The 15,875-nt window shown below is 36.4% G+C and overlaps 1 protein-coding gene across 9 annotated transcripts in view; it reads right to left on the bottom strand.

The window, feature by feature from the left end:
- The window catches only part of LOC107689342 (band 4.1-like protein 3), a 52,405-nt gene that overhangs the window by 26,859 nt on the left and 9,671 nt on the right, over nucleotides 1-15,875 (bottom strand). For all 9 annotated transcript variants that reach the window (XM_016487297.1, XM_016487298.1, XM_016487299.1 and 6 more), the window contains exons 2-7: nucleotides 10,281-10,454; nucleotides 4,330-4,440; nucleotides 4,205-4,247; nucleotides 4,046-4,121; nucleotides 1,707-1,925; nucleotides 9-19 (exon numbers count right to left, since the gene is read on the bottom strand). In XM_016487297.1, coding sequence (XP_016342783.1) covers nucleotides 9-19; nucleotides 1,707-1,925; nucleotides 4,046-4,121; nucleotides 4,205-4,247; nucleotides 4,330-4,440; nucleotides 10,281-10,334 — 514 coding nt within the window. In that variant the 5' untranslated portion in view covers nucleotides 10,335-10,454. The remainder of the gene's footprint in view (nucleotides 1-8; nucleotides 20-1,706; nucleotides 1,926-4,045; nucleotides 4,122-4,204; nucleotides 4,248-4,329; nucleotides 4,441-10,280; nucleotides 10,455-15,875) is intronic.

Below are 15,875 nucleotides of genomic sequence, written 5' to 3'. Positions count from 1 at the left end.
TTCAGCAGGAGTCATTCCTCTGTAAACACACACACACACAGAGAGATTACTGCTAAATGAACCGGTGAACACGCACCAACACATGCCCCGTGTTTGCAGGTGGACTGTTGAACACTTTATATGAATATGAAGGAATTCATTCATTCTCATCCTTGTTAACGACGCAAACAAACTTGTCCGAGCTCAGAACAGCTTTACTCAGGAGCCAAAGTTGATTTCGTGACAATTTTGCGCACAGTGCTGCGAGATCCAGCGAGAAGCGTTTTAATTCGCAGCACAATGAATAAGGTTTCGGCGAGATCTAGTGAGATTTCTCTGTTATAAACAGCGCTGACGTACGTCAGAAAACCAGAAGTATTAATGCTAACTGTAACCATGGTGTTGTGGTAGAAATAGTCGAATGCATTACATCATTAATTTCAGGGTTTGTACAACCTTTTGAGAGAGAAATTCAAGCACTTTTCAATGACTTTCAAGTATTTCACACAACTATTTCCAGCACTTTAAAGCTCTAAAATTATCCAGTTTGAATGTTATTTTTAATGGGACAACCAAAATATATTTTGTGGTAAACAAACGCTTATGTAAAATAAAAAATATATATATAAAATCACCATTATAACCAGTAGACGGCAGCAGAGGAGCACTTATTGACTTATTAGTCATTCATTTTTACTTTTTCTCTATATTTAGAAATTATAAAATCACTATTATAAAATATCAAATCAACAAGAAATCAGATTTTGTCAGAACTTTACACTTTTTTTGTGTATGAAGTAAGAAAAGTCACAAAGTGCCTTGAAGAACACAAACTTTTCTTCAATTTGTGACTAAATCGCACAATCACTGAAGTTGGTCAGTTCCATATAATACTATAGAAGAGTAATGGTACATTTAATAAGAGAGGTATATATATATATATATATATATATATATATATATATACATTTTCTATATAAAAATGAGATTTAGCACCTGTTACTGTTGTTACTAAAAGTACATTTTGTATGCACCCCAATTAAAGCTTAGTGCTTTACTGTCAAATGTGTATAAGCATGAAATAAACAAGAAATTAAAATTTAATATTATTAGCAAAACAATAGTAATTTTAAGATTAAATGATCTATATTTTAACACTCCCACAAACCTCCCCCAGTGCTAAAATAAAATACTTAACTTAAAAACTCAAAAAAATTAGAAAATGTTGCATTGGCAGCTAATCGAAATAAAGTTTAAGTTGACGTACTAAAATTACTAAAACTCAAATAAAAATAACTCGAATAAAAAATATCTTAAAAAAAAAAAAATACAAATAAAAGCCAATTCAAAATGTCAATAAATACCATCTATAAACGATGGTAAAATAACGCAATAGTGATTATGAACCCGGTTAATTAACTAAAACCTTAAACACATTTGTTACTGGAAATAAAATAAATGTTAACTAAAATAAAATTAATTATTTAAAAAAAATTACTTGCTAAATGCCAAGGCAACATTTATAATTTTAATGTACTAAAATAATTAAACAATAAAAAATAAACAGACGAATAAAAATACAACAACAACAAAATAATTAAAACTTTAACAAAAATTAAAATGAAAATATTAAAATAAAGACAATATTAATAAAAACTATAATAGTATCTCAATGATACAAAAATAACACGCTACGACAGGAGTGTCTCATATGGTGTGAAACTCACTTGTATCCGCGGTGGAGCTCCAGCACTTTCTCCTCCAGCTCTTTGGTCTGGTTGGGGGCCAAACGCATGTCGCTGATATAACTGGACCCCTGCAGCTCAGCATCACAGTCTCCCAGCTCCGACTGAACCGTGTAGGAGCCCAACACCGCGTGAGTGGCGAAAGAACACGGCAAACGCCCAGAAACCACATCGTCCCTCAGCTGCAGACACAGGTAATACCTGAGACAGAGAGATTGATTTTTACCTAGGGATGTAACGATTAACCGTGAGCCGGTTGAAAATCGATTCAAATATGTGACGATCCAAATCGGTGAGATGCTAAACAAATCGCGATTCATTTAGAGGTAGGAGTTTATATGAATGTATGTCTGAGGGGAACTTACTGTCTTTAGAAAAGTTTAGATGGTATTTTTTCTTTTCATCTTGCCTCTGTATAATGCATATTAAAGTTCTTAAGTGCAGCTCTGCTTTGTTTACAGCGGTAACCAAGGAAACACTGTATCATTGCTGTTCATAAGTGCAGCGCTGCTTTGTTTACAACGGTAACCAAGGAAACACTGTATCATTGCTGTTCATAAGTGCAGCGCTGCTTTGTTTACAACGGTAACCAAGGAAACACTGTATCATTGCTATTCATAAGTGCAGCTCTGCTTTGTTTACAGCGGTAACCAAGGAAACACTTCTGTTTCTGTTTCATGCAGATATTTTTTATGTATAGTTTCACAAAATTGAAGTCAAACCATTCTGCTTTTGCTTCAAATTTCGAAATTATACAATCTAATTTAGATTAAAAACTGCTCGTGTTGCATGTATGCAGCATCTTTGTTTGGATCGTGATTAAAATGCAGTGGTTGCCTCTCATTTTAAATGGAAAGAGCACAGACAAAGCCTTAGTTTGTTTATATGAAGATGTTTATTTTATTTGTGTACGTATCTAACACCAGTGTTATTTTAGTATCACTGAGATATTATAATAGTTTTTCTTTTTTATATAATTTGAATTCATTTTTCTTTTTGTATTTTCTTTTTGTCATTTTGGTTACATTTATAGTAAGTTTGTTGTGTTTTTCATTGTTTTTTTAATGCTATGTAGTTGTTTTCTATGTAATGCTATGGCTGTTTTTAAGGGGCAGGTCCTTTAAGGCTTGTAGTAATCAGCAAGTGTTATGATTAGCTAACATCATTGCATAGGAAACACTATCATTTTAGTCAGGGCAGCTTGTAATCTGTAATCTATTACATTTCCAAAGTAACCTTCCCAACACTTTGAAAGTCTCTTCACATTCTGATAGCAATTACTAAGTTAAATGGTCTAAATATTAGGGATGTAACGGCATTATCATATCATATAATATCATCGTGGTCAAATGACGATATGAAACGATAGGTCTTTCAGGCAAACAATGTAGTTTTTAAAATATATTTAAACTTCTTATTTTAACATAAAAGGTCTTTATAGTTGTGTTTTGGGTCATTATGCTTTGGCACAGTATCTGTGAAACGAACTCAAACCGAAAGCACAATATACTTCATCTCTCCATCAAGTCTGTTTCAAAGTGAAGCGCACACTTCGTTCTGACGATCAGCTCGTGATCGGGTGTTTGCGTCTCAGAACGACTCGTTCACACTGAATGAATGCAGTCAACTGTTTACAGCGGTAACCAAGGAAACACTGTATCATTGCTATTCATAAGTGCAGCTCTGCTTTGTTTACAGCGGTAACCAAGGAAACACTTCTGTTTCTGTTTCATGCAGATATTTTTTATGTATAGTTTCACAAAATTGAAGTCAAACCATTCTGCTTTTGCTTCAAATTTCGAAATTATACAATCTAATTTAGATTAAAAACTGCTCGTGTTGCATGTATGCAGCATCTTTGTTTGGATCGTGATTAAAATGCAGTGGTTGCCTCTCATTTTAAATGGAAAGAGCACAGACAAAGCCTTAGTTTGTTTATATGAAGATGTTTATTTTATTTGTGTACGTATCTAACACCAGTGTTATTTTAGTATCACTGAGATATTATAATAGTTTTTCTTTTTTATATAATTTGAATTCATTTTTCTTTTTGTATTTTCTTTTTGTCATTTTGGTTACATTTATAGTAAGTTTGTTGTGTTTTTCATTGTTTTTTTAATGCTATGTAGTTGTTTTCTATGTAATGCTATGGCTGTTTTTAAGGGGCAGGTCCTTTAAGGCTTGTAGTAATCAGCAAGTGTTATGATTAGCTAACATCATTGCATAGGAAACACTATCATTTTAGTCAGGGCAGCTTGTAATCTGTAATCTATTACATTTCCAAAGTAACCTTCCCAACACTGACTATAACCCAAGCAGACCTGGTGATGTCCTCGGAGAGCTGCGATGGATCGGGAGGATAAAACTTCACGCTGAAGGCCAAGTTCCAGGGACCAGCTGAAAAACACAAGAACCTCATGTAAGAACTTGAAGACGTTTGGATGGAGACAAAGAATGAGTTTGGTTAGGGAAAGACGTACCGATGATCTGCTTCTTCATCTCTTTGGAAACGTCCAGCCAGTTCTGTGGGAAAAGCAGGAGGTTCGGAATTGAAAAACAGGCTGAGATGCATGAAATTAAATCAGTTCAGAGGAAGAAGACTGACCAACACCATCTGGTTTTCAGCATCCCGGTACGTAATGCCAAAATAGTCCTTCTCCAGGAGATTCAGGTGATCGCAAACCTTATCGAACAGAACCTGACCTTTCGCTCTTTTCTGTCGACAACAAACACACAGAGAGTCATTAAAGGGACAGTTCAGCCAAAAATCAGGGATGTAACGATATTATCAATATCGCGATATCAAAACGGTCTCGATATTATCGTGGTCACAAGACGATATGAAACGATTGGCTGGGCAAAAAAGAGTAGTTTTTAAAATATATTTAAACTTCTTATTCTAACATAAAAGGTCTTTAAAGTTGTGTTTTGGGCCATTATGTTTTGGCACACTATCTGACAAACGAACTAAAACCGAAAGCACAATGTGGCTTAATCCCTTCATCAAGTCTGTTTGCGTTACAAAGTGAAGCGCACACTTCGTTCAGACGATCAGCTCGTGATCCGGTGTTTTCCGCGTCTCAGAACGACTCGTTCACACTGAATGAATGCAGTCAACTCCTTTATTTCACGTTCTGAGTTTAGCGCACGTTTTGGAACGTAACGGTCATCAGTTATGCTTTATTTTCACGGCCGATGATAAAAAATAAAAGCTCTGCTGCCGTTTCCTACAAAATAAAAGCCCTGCTGCCGTTTCCTTCAAAATAAAAGCCCTGCTGCCGTTTCCGTCAAAATAAAAGCCCTGCTGCCGTTTCCGTCAAAATAAAAGCTCAAAATAAAAGCCCTGCTGCCGTTTCCTTCAAAATAAAAGCCCTGCTGCCGTTTCTGTCAAAATAAAAGCTCTACTGACGTTTCCGTCAAAATAAAAGCTTAAAGTGCAGCATGAATTGCTGACAGCTAGCAGTTTAAATGCAGCCCAAATTCAAAATATCTCTTTCAAGTGTAGAAATTAGGAAAGAAGTATTGTAATTTCCTTACTGTAGTGTAAAGCAAAAATAATGTACCTATGAAATATTCATTTTCATTTATTTTACAGTGCAATTGTTTTACAACATGTGGCTACTACTGTCTTTGTTGTTGTTATTATTAGAGCCCGACCGATATATCGTTTTGCCGATATTATCGGCCGATATGAGCCTGTCGCCGATATATCGGTATCGGCGAATATGCCGCCGATATGCCGCCGATATGAACATTTTTTTTTACAGAACATATAATGCAGATAAAATGCTTGAAATGGTGTAATTACATAGTTTGTCCAGCAGAGCGTGCTCCATTGTTTGCTACTGGCGACCTTGATGAAACGCTTTAAAGCTTAAGTCAAAGGAAACCCATTGGAACTTTGAACGGCCATATCTCTGTAACGGCGCGGCGAATCCGCACCAAATTCGGGGGATCCCTTCAGCTCGAGGAACCCTCTCGAACGCGAATCGAGTGTACGTCTAGAGGCCCTCTTTCGAATGAGACCACCCCCGCGTGGATAGCCCCCGGGGGTCGGGAGGTACGGGGGGTTAAATTCGCCGACCGATCAAGCGATCCTGGGGGGCTACCGACGCGCGGAGGGTGGCGTTCGAGAGGGTTCCTCGAGCTGAAGGGATCCCCCGAATTTGGTGGAGATCCGCAAAATAATCTGATTTTGGAGTTTGACAATGAACACATTGCAACCAAGCTTGGGACGGCCCACATAAACGAGCAAAAATGCTTTACAGGTCTCGAAATAATAATTTCTAACTTTTGACTGGTACTGTACTATAATATACACAAAGAATATCGGCCGATATATCGGTATCGGCCTTTTTTTACTCCCTAATATCAGTATCGGCCCCAAAAAAACCCATATCGGTCGGGATCTAGTTATTATCATTATATTCTAATTTATTTGGCTTCTAAAACACCAGTGTGAATGTAATTTATACTGAGACAGTAGACCACAAATAAAGAGTCCTCTTTAAAGTTCAGCTACAAGTCAATTCACTGACTTTTTTCTGACTCAAGTTTTCTTAGTTAAGAAACATAGGATGGAGCTCTTAATTTTGAACTCTCAACGTGCATTAGATAGAATAATTTAACTTTAAAATTGACAAAATTTTAATTCTTCATTTGTCTTTCTTTTTTTTTTTTTTTTTTTAAATATCGCAATAAATATTGTATTGTGGGCGTCATATCGCGATATTATTGTATCGTGAGATTTTGATATCGTTACATCCCTATCACTCTGTCATCATTTACTCTCCTCATGTCGCTCAAACCTGTATGACTTGATGTGCAACAAAAAATATATATTCTGAAGAATGTTGGCAACCAAATAGTTTTGGTTTCCATTGTATTTTTTGTCCATATAATGGAAGTCAATGGGAACAGTAACTATTTGGTTATCAACATTCCTTAAAATATAATTTTAGTCATTTTTTAATTTTAAACTTTTCAACATTTCCCATTTTAAATTGAATTATGAACTAAAACAAGTACAACTGAAATAAAAATGAATAAAAATAAAAATTACTATTACTAAAATGATATTGGAAAATATAAAGATTCAAAATATTAATAAAAACTATAAAAGCGTTTAAATGATACTAAAATAACAGGTTTGGAACGACATGAGGGTGAATAAATAAATTTTTGGATGAACTGGATTTGAGAGTTGATGAAAATCTAATAATGATAAATGGCAAATAGGTCAAATTAAAATATATAAATCACTTTAAAATTACAAATCCAAATAAAACACTAACCAAAAACAGATTAAATATTTTATAGCTGCATGTCATGTGACCGTTAACCCCCATCAGAGAAGTGTGAACATGCAAATATGTTGTTAAATTATTGAAATATTGACTTCAAATCTCAGGGAACCTAAATATAAATAAATCAGGGAAATAAATATAAATATATCTAAACATAAATAAATATATAAATAAAATAATTTAAATAAAGGCATTACAGTAAAAATAAAAATATCAAAGGGGTTTGGCTGACAAAATAATAATAATAATAAATTAAAAAAAGATTAGGAATCTTTTCGCTGAACTCAGATATTGTGAATTTCAAGTCTTTATTAAATCAATAAATCTCTGTTTTGCCCCAAGTTCTAATTTGTAATTTTAATGCACTTCCTGTTTTATTTGGTAAATTACGAGTAAACCCACAGCAATGATGGTGGATTAATAATTAATATCTGCTGGGATTTTCCCACATTCTGTTCTCGCTGAACACTCATGACTTGTTTAGACCGTCAGAAGCAAATTGGTCTTGGATTCTGTTTATTTAACAGACAAATGCATCTATTTATGTTCCTCAGAAATACTTTCCTCTGAGAATCAAGCCTCGACTCGCTCACGCAGATAAGCCATGTTTACAAACTAATATTATGATATGTGACCCTGGAGCACAAAACCATTCATAAGGGTCAATTTTTCTAAATTGAGATTTATGCATCATCTGAAAGCTGAATAAATAAGCTTTCCATTGATGTATGATTTGTTAGGAGGGGACAATATTTGGCTGAGATACAACTATTTGAAAATCTGGAATCTGAGGGTGCAAAAAAATCTAAATATTGAGGAAAATCATCTTTAAAGTTGTTCAAATGAAGTTCTTAGCAATGCATATTACTAATCAAAATTAAGTTTTGATATATTTACAGTAGGAAATTTACAAAATATCTTCAAGAAACATGATCTTTACTTAATATCCTAATGATTTGTGGCATAAAAGAGAAATGTATAATTTTGACCCATACAATGTATTGTTGGCTATTGCTACAAATATACCCCAGCGACTTAAGACTGCTTTTGTGCTGCAGGCTCACATTTTATGAACGCTTTAGAGGAACGACAAGTAACTAGGTTTGAACGAATGTCTGAAAGTTACTCAGATTCGATAAGTTAATAACTAGACAAAGCTGACTTTCTGCTTTGATTTGCGTGTGTGAAACAATCTCTCCACGTTCTTCTCCCTGTGATTGAACATCAGCTCTGGTATGCTGTACTTTATGCAACCAAAATAAGAATGCACTAAAAATAAAGGCGCTGGTGAGCGATTGCGTGCGCTCTTCAGAAACTACACGCTGTACAATTAAAGCTGTGCTCTCCTTCAGATGCATGCTGCTTCAATGCATTGAAGACATTTGTACAACTACATTAGTTCTGAATGATTAATCAAAATAAAATCAAAATCGGAATTTGCTTTGGTGCAATTACCAAAATTCTAAATTTCAATAAATATTAGTACCGTCATTTTATAGTTGCACTTTAAAATAAAATTATTGTTTTTAATTTTGTATTATTATTACTAAATTTAATTTTACTGTACAATTGTATTAGAATTATAATATTATACTTTATAATATTTCTTATTTACAATTTTTTGTTTAATAATACCAATAATCAATACCAATAATATTTTATAGTCAAATTGGAATATAATTACATTGTAAACAAGCAACACACAGCAAACATAAAGCACTTTCCTAAAGCATTTTAAAATCCCAATAATAATTTTAATCAGAAAAATTCCAGGTATTAAAGCTCTCAACTACAATGAGATTTCTGGACTGATGATGTAAACTAGAGATCGACCGATATATCAATTTACCGATATTTTTCCCGATATGTAAGCATTTTACAATAATCGGATATCGGTTTTGTAATATCGGATTCACCGATAAACGCCGCCATCTTGTGGCGGTTTAGTAATATCGGATTCACCGATAAACGCCGCCATCTTGTGGATGTTTGGAGAATTGCGCGCAGGATCGCCATTGCACCACGGCGTCTGAGGGGAGACAAGACAACAACAACGGCGTGGACAGGTACTTGATTTACTGTAGTTAGTAAACTTTATTTAACATAACATAACCGTCATTAATGCACAAATTAGATGTATTACATAAATGCCTGATATGCAGTTTATGCAGCTTGGCTCGAAGAAATAGAGACGAACTCACGGAGTCACGTAAGATAATCCATCAAGTCCTGTCCCAATAAACTATTAAACAGCTTATAAACCTACTAAAACTGTAGTTTAAAATGAAGTTGATATGACTCCTTTCCTTTATTTATTTTCTCCATTTGAAAACATTAGACCTTCTACATTTATTTTGCTTATTGTTAATATTAGTGTTGCTGTTGATGCTTTAAATAAAATGTTTTTTTATTGTAATATGAAGATTAAATTTTACATGAAAGACTGCTAATTTTCAACACTTTTTTTAAGATGGCTGAAAGGAGGAAAAACCAAAGTGAAGTATAGACTTATAGACTTTATAACAGTAAATAAATATCGGTTCTACATATCGGTTATCGGGCACATAAACATGCAAATAATTGGTATCGGTTATAAAATATCAATATCGGTCGCTCACTAATGTAAACACAAACAGGGTTTAATTATTAATTTTATTTTTTCACAAAATTTGATTCCAACTACATTATAACCGAGTGATTATTCAAAAAAATAAATAAATAAAATTTAAAAAACCCAATATGGTTTAGTGTGACTATTGAATCACAAAGGTTTTGAAAATGAAGATATTAAGAAAAAAATATTAGTTTTATTAAATATATTTCTTCATTTATAAGTACAATAGTATTACAATATTAATATATTTATTGTTTTACTTCTTATTTTTTATTTAATAATAATCATCATAATAAAAATTATTATCTTATAGTCATATTGATAAACAAACCAAACAATATTTTTTGGTCAAATTGTGCAACCATACAAACTAGTGTTGTCAAAAGACCCGGTATTTCGGTACCAAGTCGGTTGTGTTTTGCTTTGGTACTGAGAACCGTGGATTTTCACTGGTATTGGTACCGAATACTGAAATTTTGGTACCGTGACAACACTAATACAAACAAGCTTAAAAATGCAATTTAAATCTAAATTTGTAGCTGAGAAAAAATAAATAAATCACAAGTTTCCGGACAGTATGATGATCTGTTTGTCTGCATTAAACTGTCATTCGTCATCATCATCATCATCACTCACCTCCACGGTGCAGGTGTAGTCAGTGCCATCCAGCAGTCTGACCTTACACTCCATGACCTTCAGTCGCTGAGTCCTGCCTAGCGCTGACCAGGAGAGTCTGCGGCTCAAAGACTTCTGGGAAATGTAGTCGTCCTCGTGCTGCTGCTGATCAGCTGATCTGACCTCTGACTGACCCTGCGGAAACACAGCAAACGAGTTCATCAAGCATCGAAATATATAAACCAGTCTTATTATTTTAGCATCACTGAGATGCTATTACTATTACAATTTTATTAATAGTTTGAGTTAGTTTGTAAATTGGTTGATTGTATTTACAATTACTGCCATATCAGCTTCATCGGCTATTTCATGGCAGATGCAAATTAAACATTCAACATACTGCGGAGATGACGAGTCAGTGTCGCCGACTTCATCTCTTAAACCAAGAACAAAGAAAACACTAGTTTATCAGTGAATTATTAAAATGTTAATGCAGTCTGTTTTTCAGTACTTCTTCCGGTGCTGTGGCAAGCTTTATGCGTGTGCTTGAGCTCTTATTAGGCTGTGGTAGGCAATTAAAGGCTCATTATTATGATTTAAATGGTTTATTAATAAACGTGCGATTAGTCGACTAATGTTTCAAATTAACGACTACTAGTCGACCAGAAAAATCCTTAGTCGAGGGCAGCCCTACAACAATGTCATAAATACAATATAATAAATATAAACATTTTATAAAACTCGACTTAGACAAAAAGACAAGGTTCAAACAATTCTATAAAAGATTTTTTAAATGTACTTGTGATAAAAATTGTACAAAATTTTCTGGGTCTATAAATAAGTCCTTAAAAGTTTGTCCTGACAAACATCGCTAATTAGTTTGTAAATGTTTTATTTTAATCGAAAGTTTTAGCAATTTTGTTGTTTTACCATTTTTATTAAATTCTTCTTTCTTTCTTTCTATGGAGGTTTTTATTACGATTTCTTCAATTTCAGAATCGTGCAATAAAATCATCTGCGATTTTTTTGCGTAACTTGTCAGTGAACTACGGCTATGTGTAGTAAATGCTGCTCCATCTGAAAGCACGTGATGATGATTTCCTGCCTATTACAGAACCGGCTTTTTTAACAAAATGCGCATGACAATCGCATTCGATTAATCGTGCAGCCCTAGCGCGGGCCACCCCGAGAAACCAATCATCCAACCTCGTGGGCTCGGGACGCGGTGGGGGTTTCCACTCGAGCCCTACCCTCTCGGCGGCCCGGGAAAGCATAGCCATCATCTCTGGATCCGACTCGGGCTTTGCTACAATCCCGGAGGGCGGCAGCGTAGCCGAATCTTCCTCTCCAGAGAACTCAGGCTCGCCCTCCGATGCAGCGATCGACATCCGATCGTCGGGAGGAGCCCCAAAGGATACGGCTGGTATGCTCTTTGGAGGGCCCAGCGCGTTCCTTAGGGAGTTCGGCTGGCTGCGAAGTGCAAGAGGAGTCTTCTTTCTTTCTTTCTATGGAGGTTTTTATTACGATTTCTTCAATTTCAGAATCGTGCAATAAAATCATCTGCGATTTTTTTGCGTAACTTGTCAGTGAACTACGGCTATGTGTAGTAAATGCTGCTCCATCTGAAAGCACGTGATGATGATTTCCTGCCTATTACAGAACCGGCTTTTTTAACAAAATGCGCATGACAATCGCATTCGATTAATCGTGCAGCCCTAGCGCGGGCCACCCCGAGAAACCAATCATCCAACCTCGTGGGCTCGGGACGTGGTGGAGGTTTCCACTCGAGCCCTACCCTCTCGGCGGCCCGGGAAAGCATAGCCGTCATCTCTGGATCCGATTCAGGCCTTGCTACCATTTCGGAGGGCAGCAGCGCAGCCGAATCTTCCTCTCCAAAGAGCTCCGGCTTGCCCTCCGATGCAGTGATCGTCATCCGATCATCAGGAGGAGCCCCAAAGGATACGGCTGGTACGCTCTTTGTAGAGGGCCCAGCATGTTCCTGAGGGGGCTCGACTGGCTGCGAAGTGCTAGAGGATTGGCGGTCCCTGGGAGGTTGTTTCCTCACAGGGGTTGCCACCACTGTGATACTCAAACCGCCCGAGCTACTGCCAGAAGTAGTCCTCCCCTGACTTCTGCCAGGAAGAGAACTAGATCGCGGCAGAGGCAATGGAACTCCACCCCTTTCGAGGTAGTGGAGCCTGTTCCGCAACTCCGAGATGGTCATCTTCCCGCAATGACCCATCCACGAATGCTACTTCAGCGTGCTTAATGCCCAGGCACGTGACGCAGCGATCGTGACCATCACCCGGCGCTAGGTAACGACCGCATCCAGAAACGCACGGGTGAAATGGTATCTTTAAAAAGACGCGCCTCTAAAAAGACGTTCACCCGTGAATGCTCTTTTAGGATTGCTTTTAGTTGTGCTGAAGCACACAGGGGAGATGGCCGCCGCAACACTACAGGGGGTAGTGCAGCCTGTAGTTTGCACCCACTCAACGAAGGTCGACCAACCCGCTGTCGTGCCGTGACACCCGCACAGAGAAGCTCCTTTGAGAGCGCTGACTCGTCAACACACGAAGCTTGGCAGGAGCAGAACGATAACACTGCTCGGCTCCGAAGCGAAAAGCTGATTATGCGCTGCACCGGCTGCCTACTTATACTCACGCTGTGATCAGCGGCAGCTGGATGCAATAATCGCATGCCAATGTGCATTGGCTTGTTTAGTTTACACTCGAAGTAGATTGGTCTCTCTGGCGAGATTCCCAATTCATCGGTCACCGACGTGACGTCGAGAGTGACCGGCTGAAAGGGAACATGAGTTACGTAATCAGATTACTTTAACTAGTAATGCATTACTTTTTAATTTAGAAGGAAATATTTAAGTTTTTCAAATAAGTAACTCCAGTTACTTTGTTTCCCATGTATTGACTGACAGCTGCGCCCTCTACTGTACAGACGTGAATTTTCATTTCCTTAAGCCTGAGGCGTATGCATTTCACTTTTGGTGTGAAAGTGCTTTTACATTTGTAAAAGAAGAAATTTTTAATATTAAAAACAAACAAGCAAGCCCTGCCCAGATTTAAAAAGTAACTCAAAAGTAACATAATGCATTACTTTCCAAAAGTAACTTTCCCCAACATTTAGGAGCACCTTCTAATCAGTAATCAAAAATTCTGATAAAAAAATTAACCTTCCCATTACGAGGTGATATTTGACTCAGTGATTTACAGGGAATTTTGTTTTTACCTTTGTAATGGCATTTATCTAACTTTATTAAAAGCATGTCATCTTTTATGTCAAATTCAAAAAAATATATAAGCTTTTTAACATTTCTAATTAAAACAACAGAATAAAAACCAAGTAGGATAAGAAGTAGAATAAGAATAAGTTATCAATCAAATGAAATCAGTATTTAAGAAATAAATTTGTGCTACAGAGTTGGCACAGAAGAACTTGTAGGTGTATTTTCAGACGTTTAATGAGGCTCAGAGGTCGCATGAGTGCAATTAAATTCATAAATTCATGTTGAGGTTAATGTTTTAAATATAACATTTTGAATACAGAAATATTAAATGATTTAAATAACAGAAAAGATACTTTAAAATGAAACTAAAACTGCCAGCAGGTGGCAACAAGTCACTGATTTTATCACTGAATCATTCATTCAATTGATTCGTTCGAACGGCTGATTCATTCAGGAACGAAGTATGTGACTGTCTTTATGAATGGGTAATTGAATCATTGACTCACTAGATTCGTTTAAAAACGCAGTTCATTCATAAACGAATCACCGCTGTGTTTGAATGGAGATGCGCAGCGGCTCAGCTGTTACTTTGTTTCAAACTATTTTCGTTGACAAAATAGAGCAAAATAAGGCAATTGTGTTGTTGTCAGACAATGTAAGTCACTTAATATTAACTTCTTGTTTAATGAACAGTTGTATTAAATCAATATCACATTTGCAAACTCCCTTAATAATCATTAAAAGCTGTCACTCATCTTAGTTCATCGCGATCTCACAAAACTCCATTATAATCGACGAAGCTCCCTACACTGCACAATGAATATCTTATTTACACCTTGTCAACACTTTGTTATAATGAGACTAGAGGATAGGTCTGTGATACATTACTCAACGCTGCAGAAACACGTAAGTACGTTAGAACCTTTGAAGCACACCTGGAGAATATGCTGATCGGGACAGTCGCACAGGTGCTCCTAAATCTTATTTCATAGTCGCACGCAGTAGTTTTCAGTCGCAAATGCAGAGCCCTGGTCTGTTTGGATTCTGTGTGCAGCTGCTCTGATTCTGAGCCTGGATCTGTCGTCATGGCCAGTTACACTGAAACGACACACGCGGATATATTTTGAGACATTTGCAACTGCACTAGACTGCTTCTTGACTGGAATGAGCAGTGTGTTAATGTGGGAATCCGAGCACAGAAACATACAGGAGTTTATATTTAGCAGGATGTTTACGCTGTATTTTTGAACGCACAAGAACTCCAGGATCACAGCAGGAATGACGGACACACGGCTGACATTCAGACTGCAGTTCAGAGCGTGTTCTCGTACACAACATGCCAGCTAATGCAACACTGCTGTGTTTATCTGTGATCATCAACCAGTCACTGAAGATTCACTAACAAATAGCAACACTCAAACACACTGATCTGTGTGACACACGAACGGTTCAGGACGAGACGAGCCGTCTGACTGACCAATGACAGACGAGGGAGTTTAAAAACCCTGTTTAGCAACCTCACAGAACACCCTAGTAACTAGGGCTGCAACAAACGATTATTTTGATAATCGATTAATCTAGCGATCATTAGAGTGATTAATCGACTAAGTAATCGTCGATTAGTTCAGTGATTAACCAGTAGACTTTGATTATTCAACTTTTGCAATTAGTTAAAATATTGAGTTATACATATTCTAACAAATAAATAGGCTAAAGGTAATCACTTCAGCTTTGAAAATCATATTATGTAATTACAAGTATTATTATATACAAGTAAATATATGAGGCACACAAAATGAGATGACTCTCTCATTCACCATTTAATTATCTACATGAAAAAGTAACTGAACGGCACATCTCCTTTTGTAAGTTATATGGATAAGAAACAAAATAAAGGTAAGTGATAAGATGTTTTATTTTTGGATAAACATAATCTCTCTTAAAATACCTTATAGGGTGATGATAATCAAAACAGTCCTGAGCTAGATCAAGCTTTGATCTCTGCAAACCAAGCTATCACTTTAATGAAATATTTTTTCCCCACTAATAAAAAGATTTTATCTTTAGCTAGCTCCACACTGGAGAGCTGCTTTATAACATAATAAAGAAAAGAGAACAGAAGTTGTAATTCTAACTAAAAGCAACACTGACTCTGGTTTTTCATGTTTAATACTGTAAAGCTGCTTGATGTAAGGCTATCTATTGCATAAAGTACTGTATAAATGAACGTGACGTGACTGGACTTTACTGGAGTACCGAACTGCAGAACTCGTGCAAACATCCACATCGCTGTAATCGGATGCCTTCTTAATAGAGATGCACCGATTGCAATTTTTGTGGCCAATTCAGATTCTTTTGTAAGTGTGACCTGC

This window comes from Sinocyclocheilus anshuiensis, unplaced genomic scaffold, assembly GCF_001515605.1.
Source record: "Sinocyclocheilus anshuiensis isolate Anshui unplaced genomic scaffold, SAMN03320099.WGS_v1.1 scaffold1533, whole genome shotgun sequence".
Taxonomy (NCBI): Eukaryota; Metazoa; Chordata; class Actinopteri; order Cypriniformes; family Cyprinidae; genus Sinocyclocheilus; species Sinocyclocheilus anshuiensis.
The sequence above is the reverse complement of the archived record's forward strand: the minus strand, read 5'-3'. Positions and strand labels throughout refer to the sequence as shown.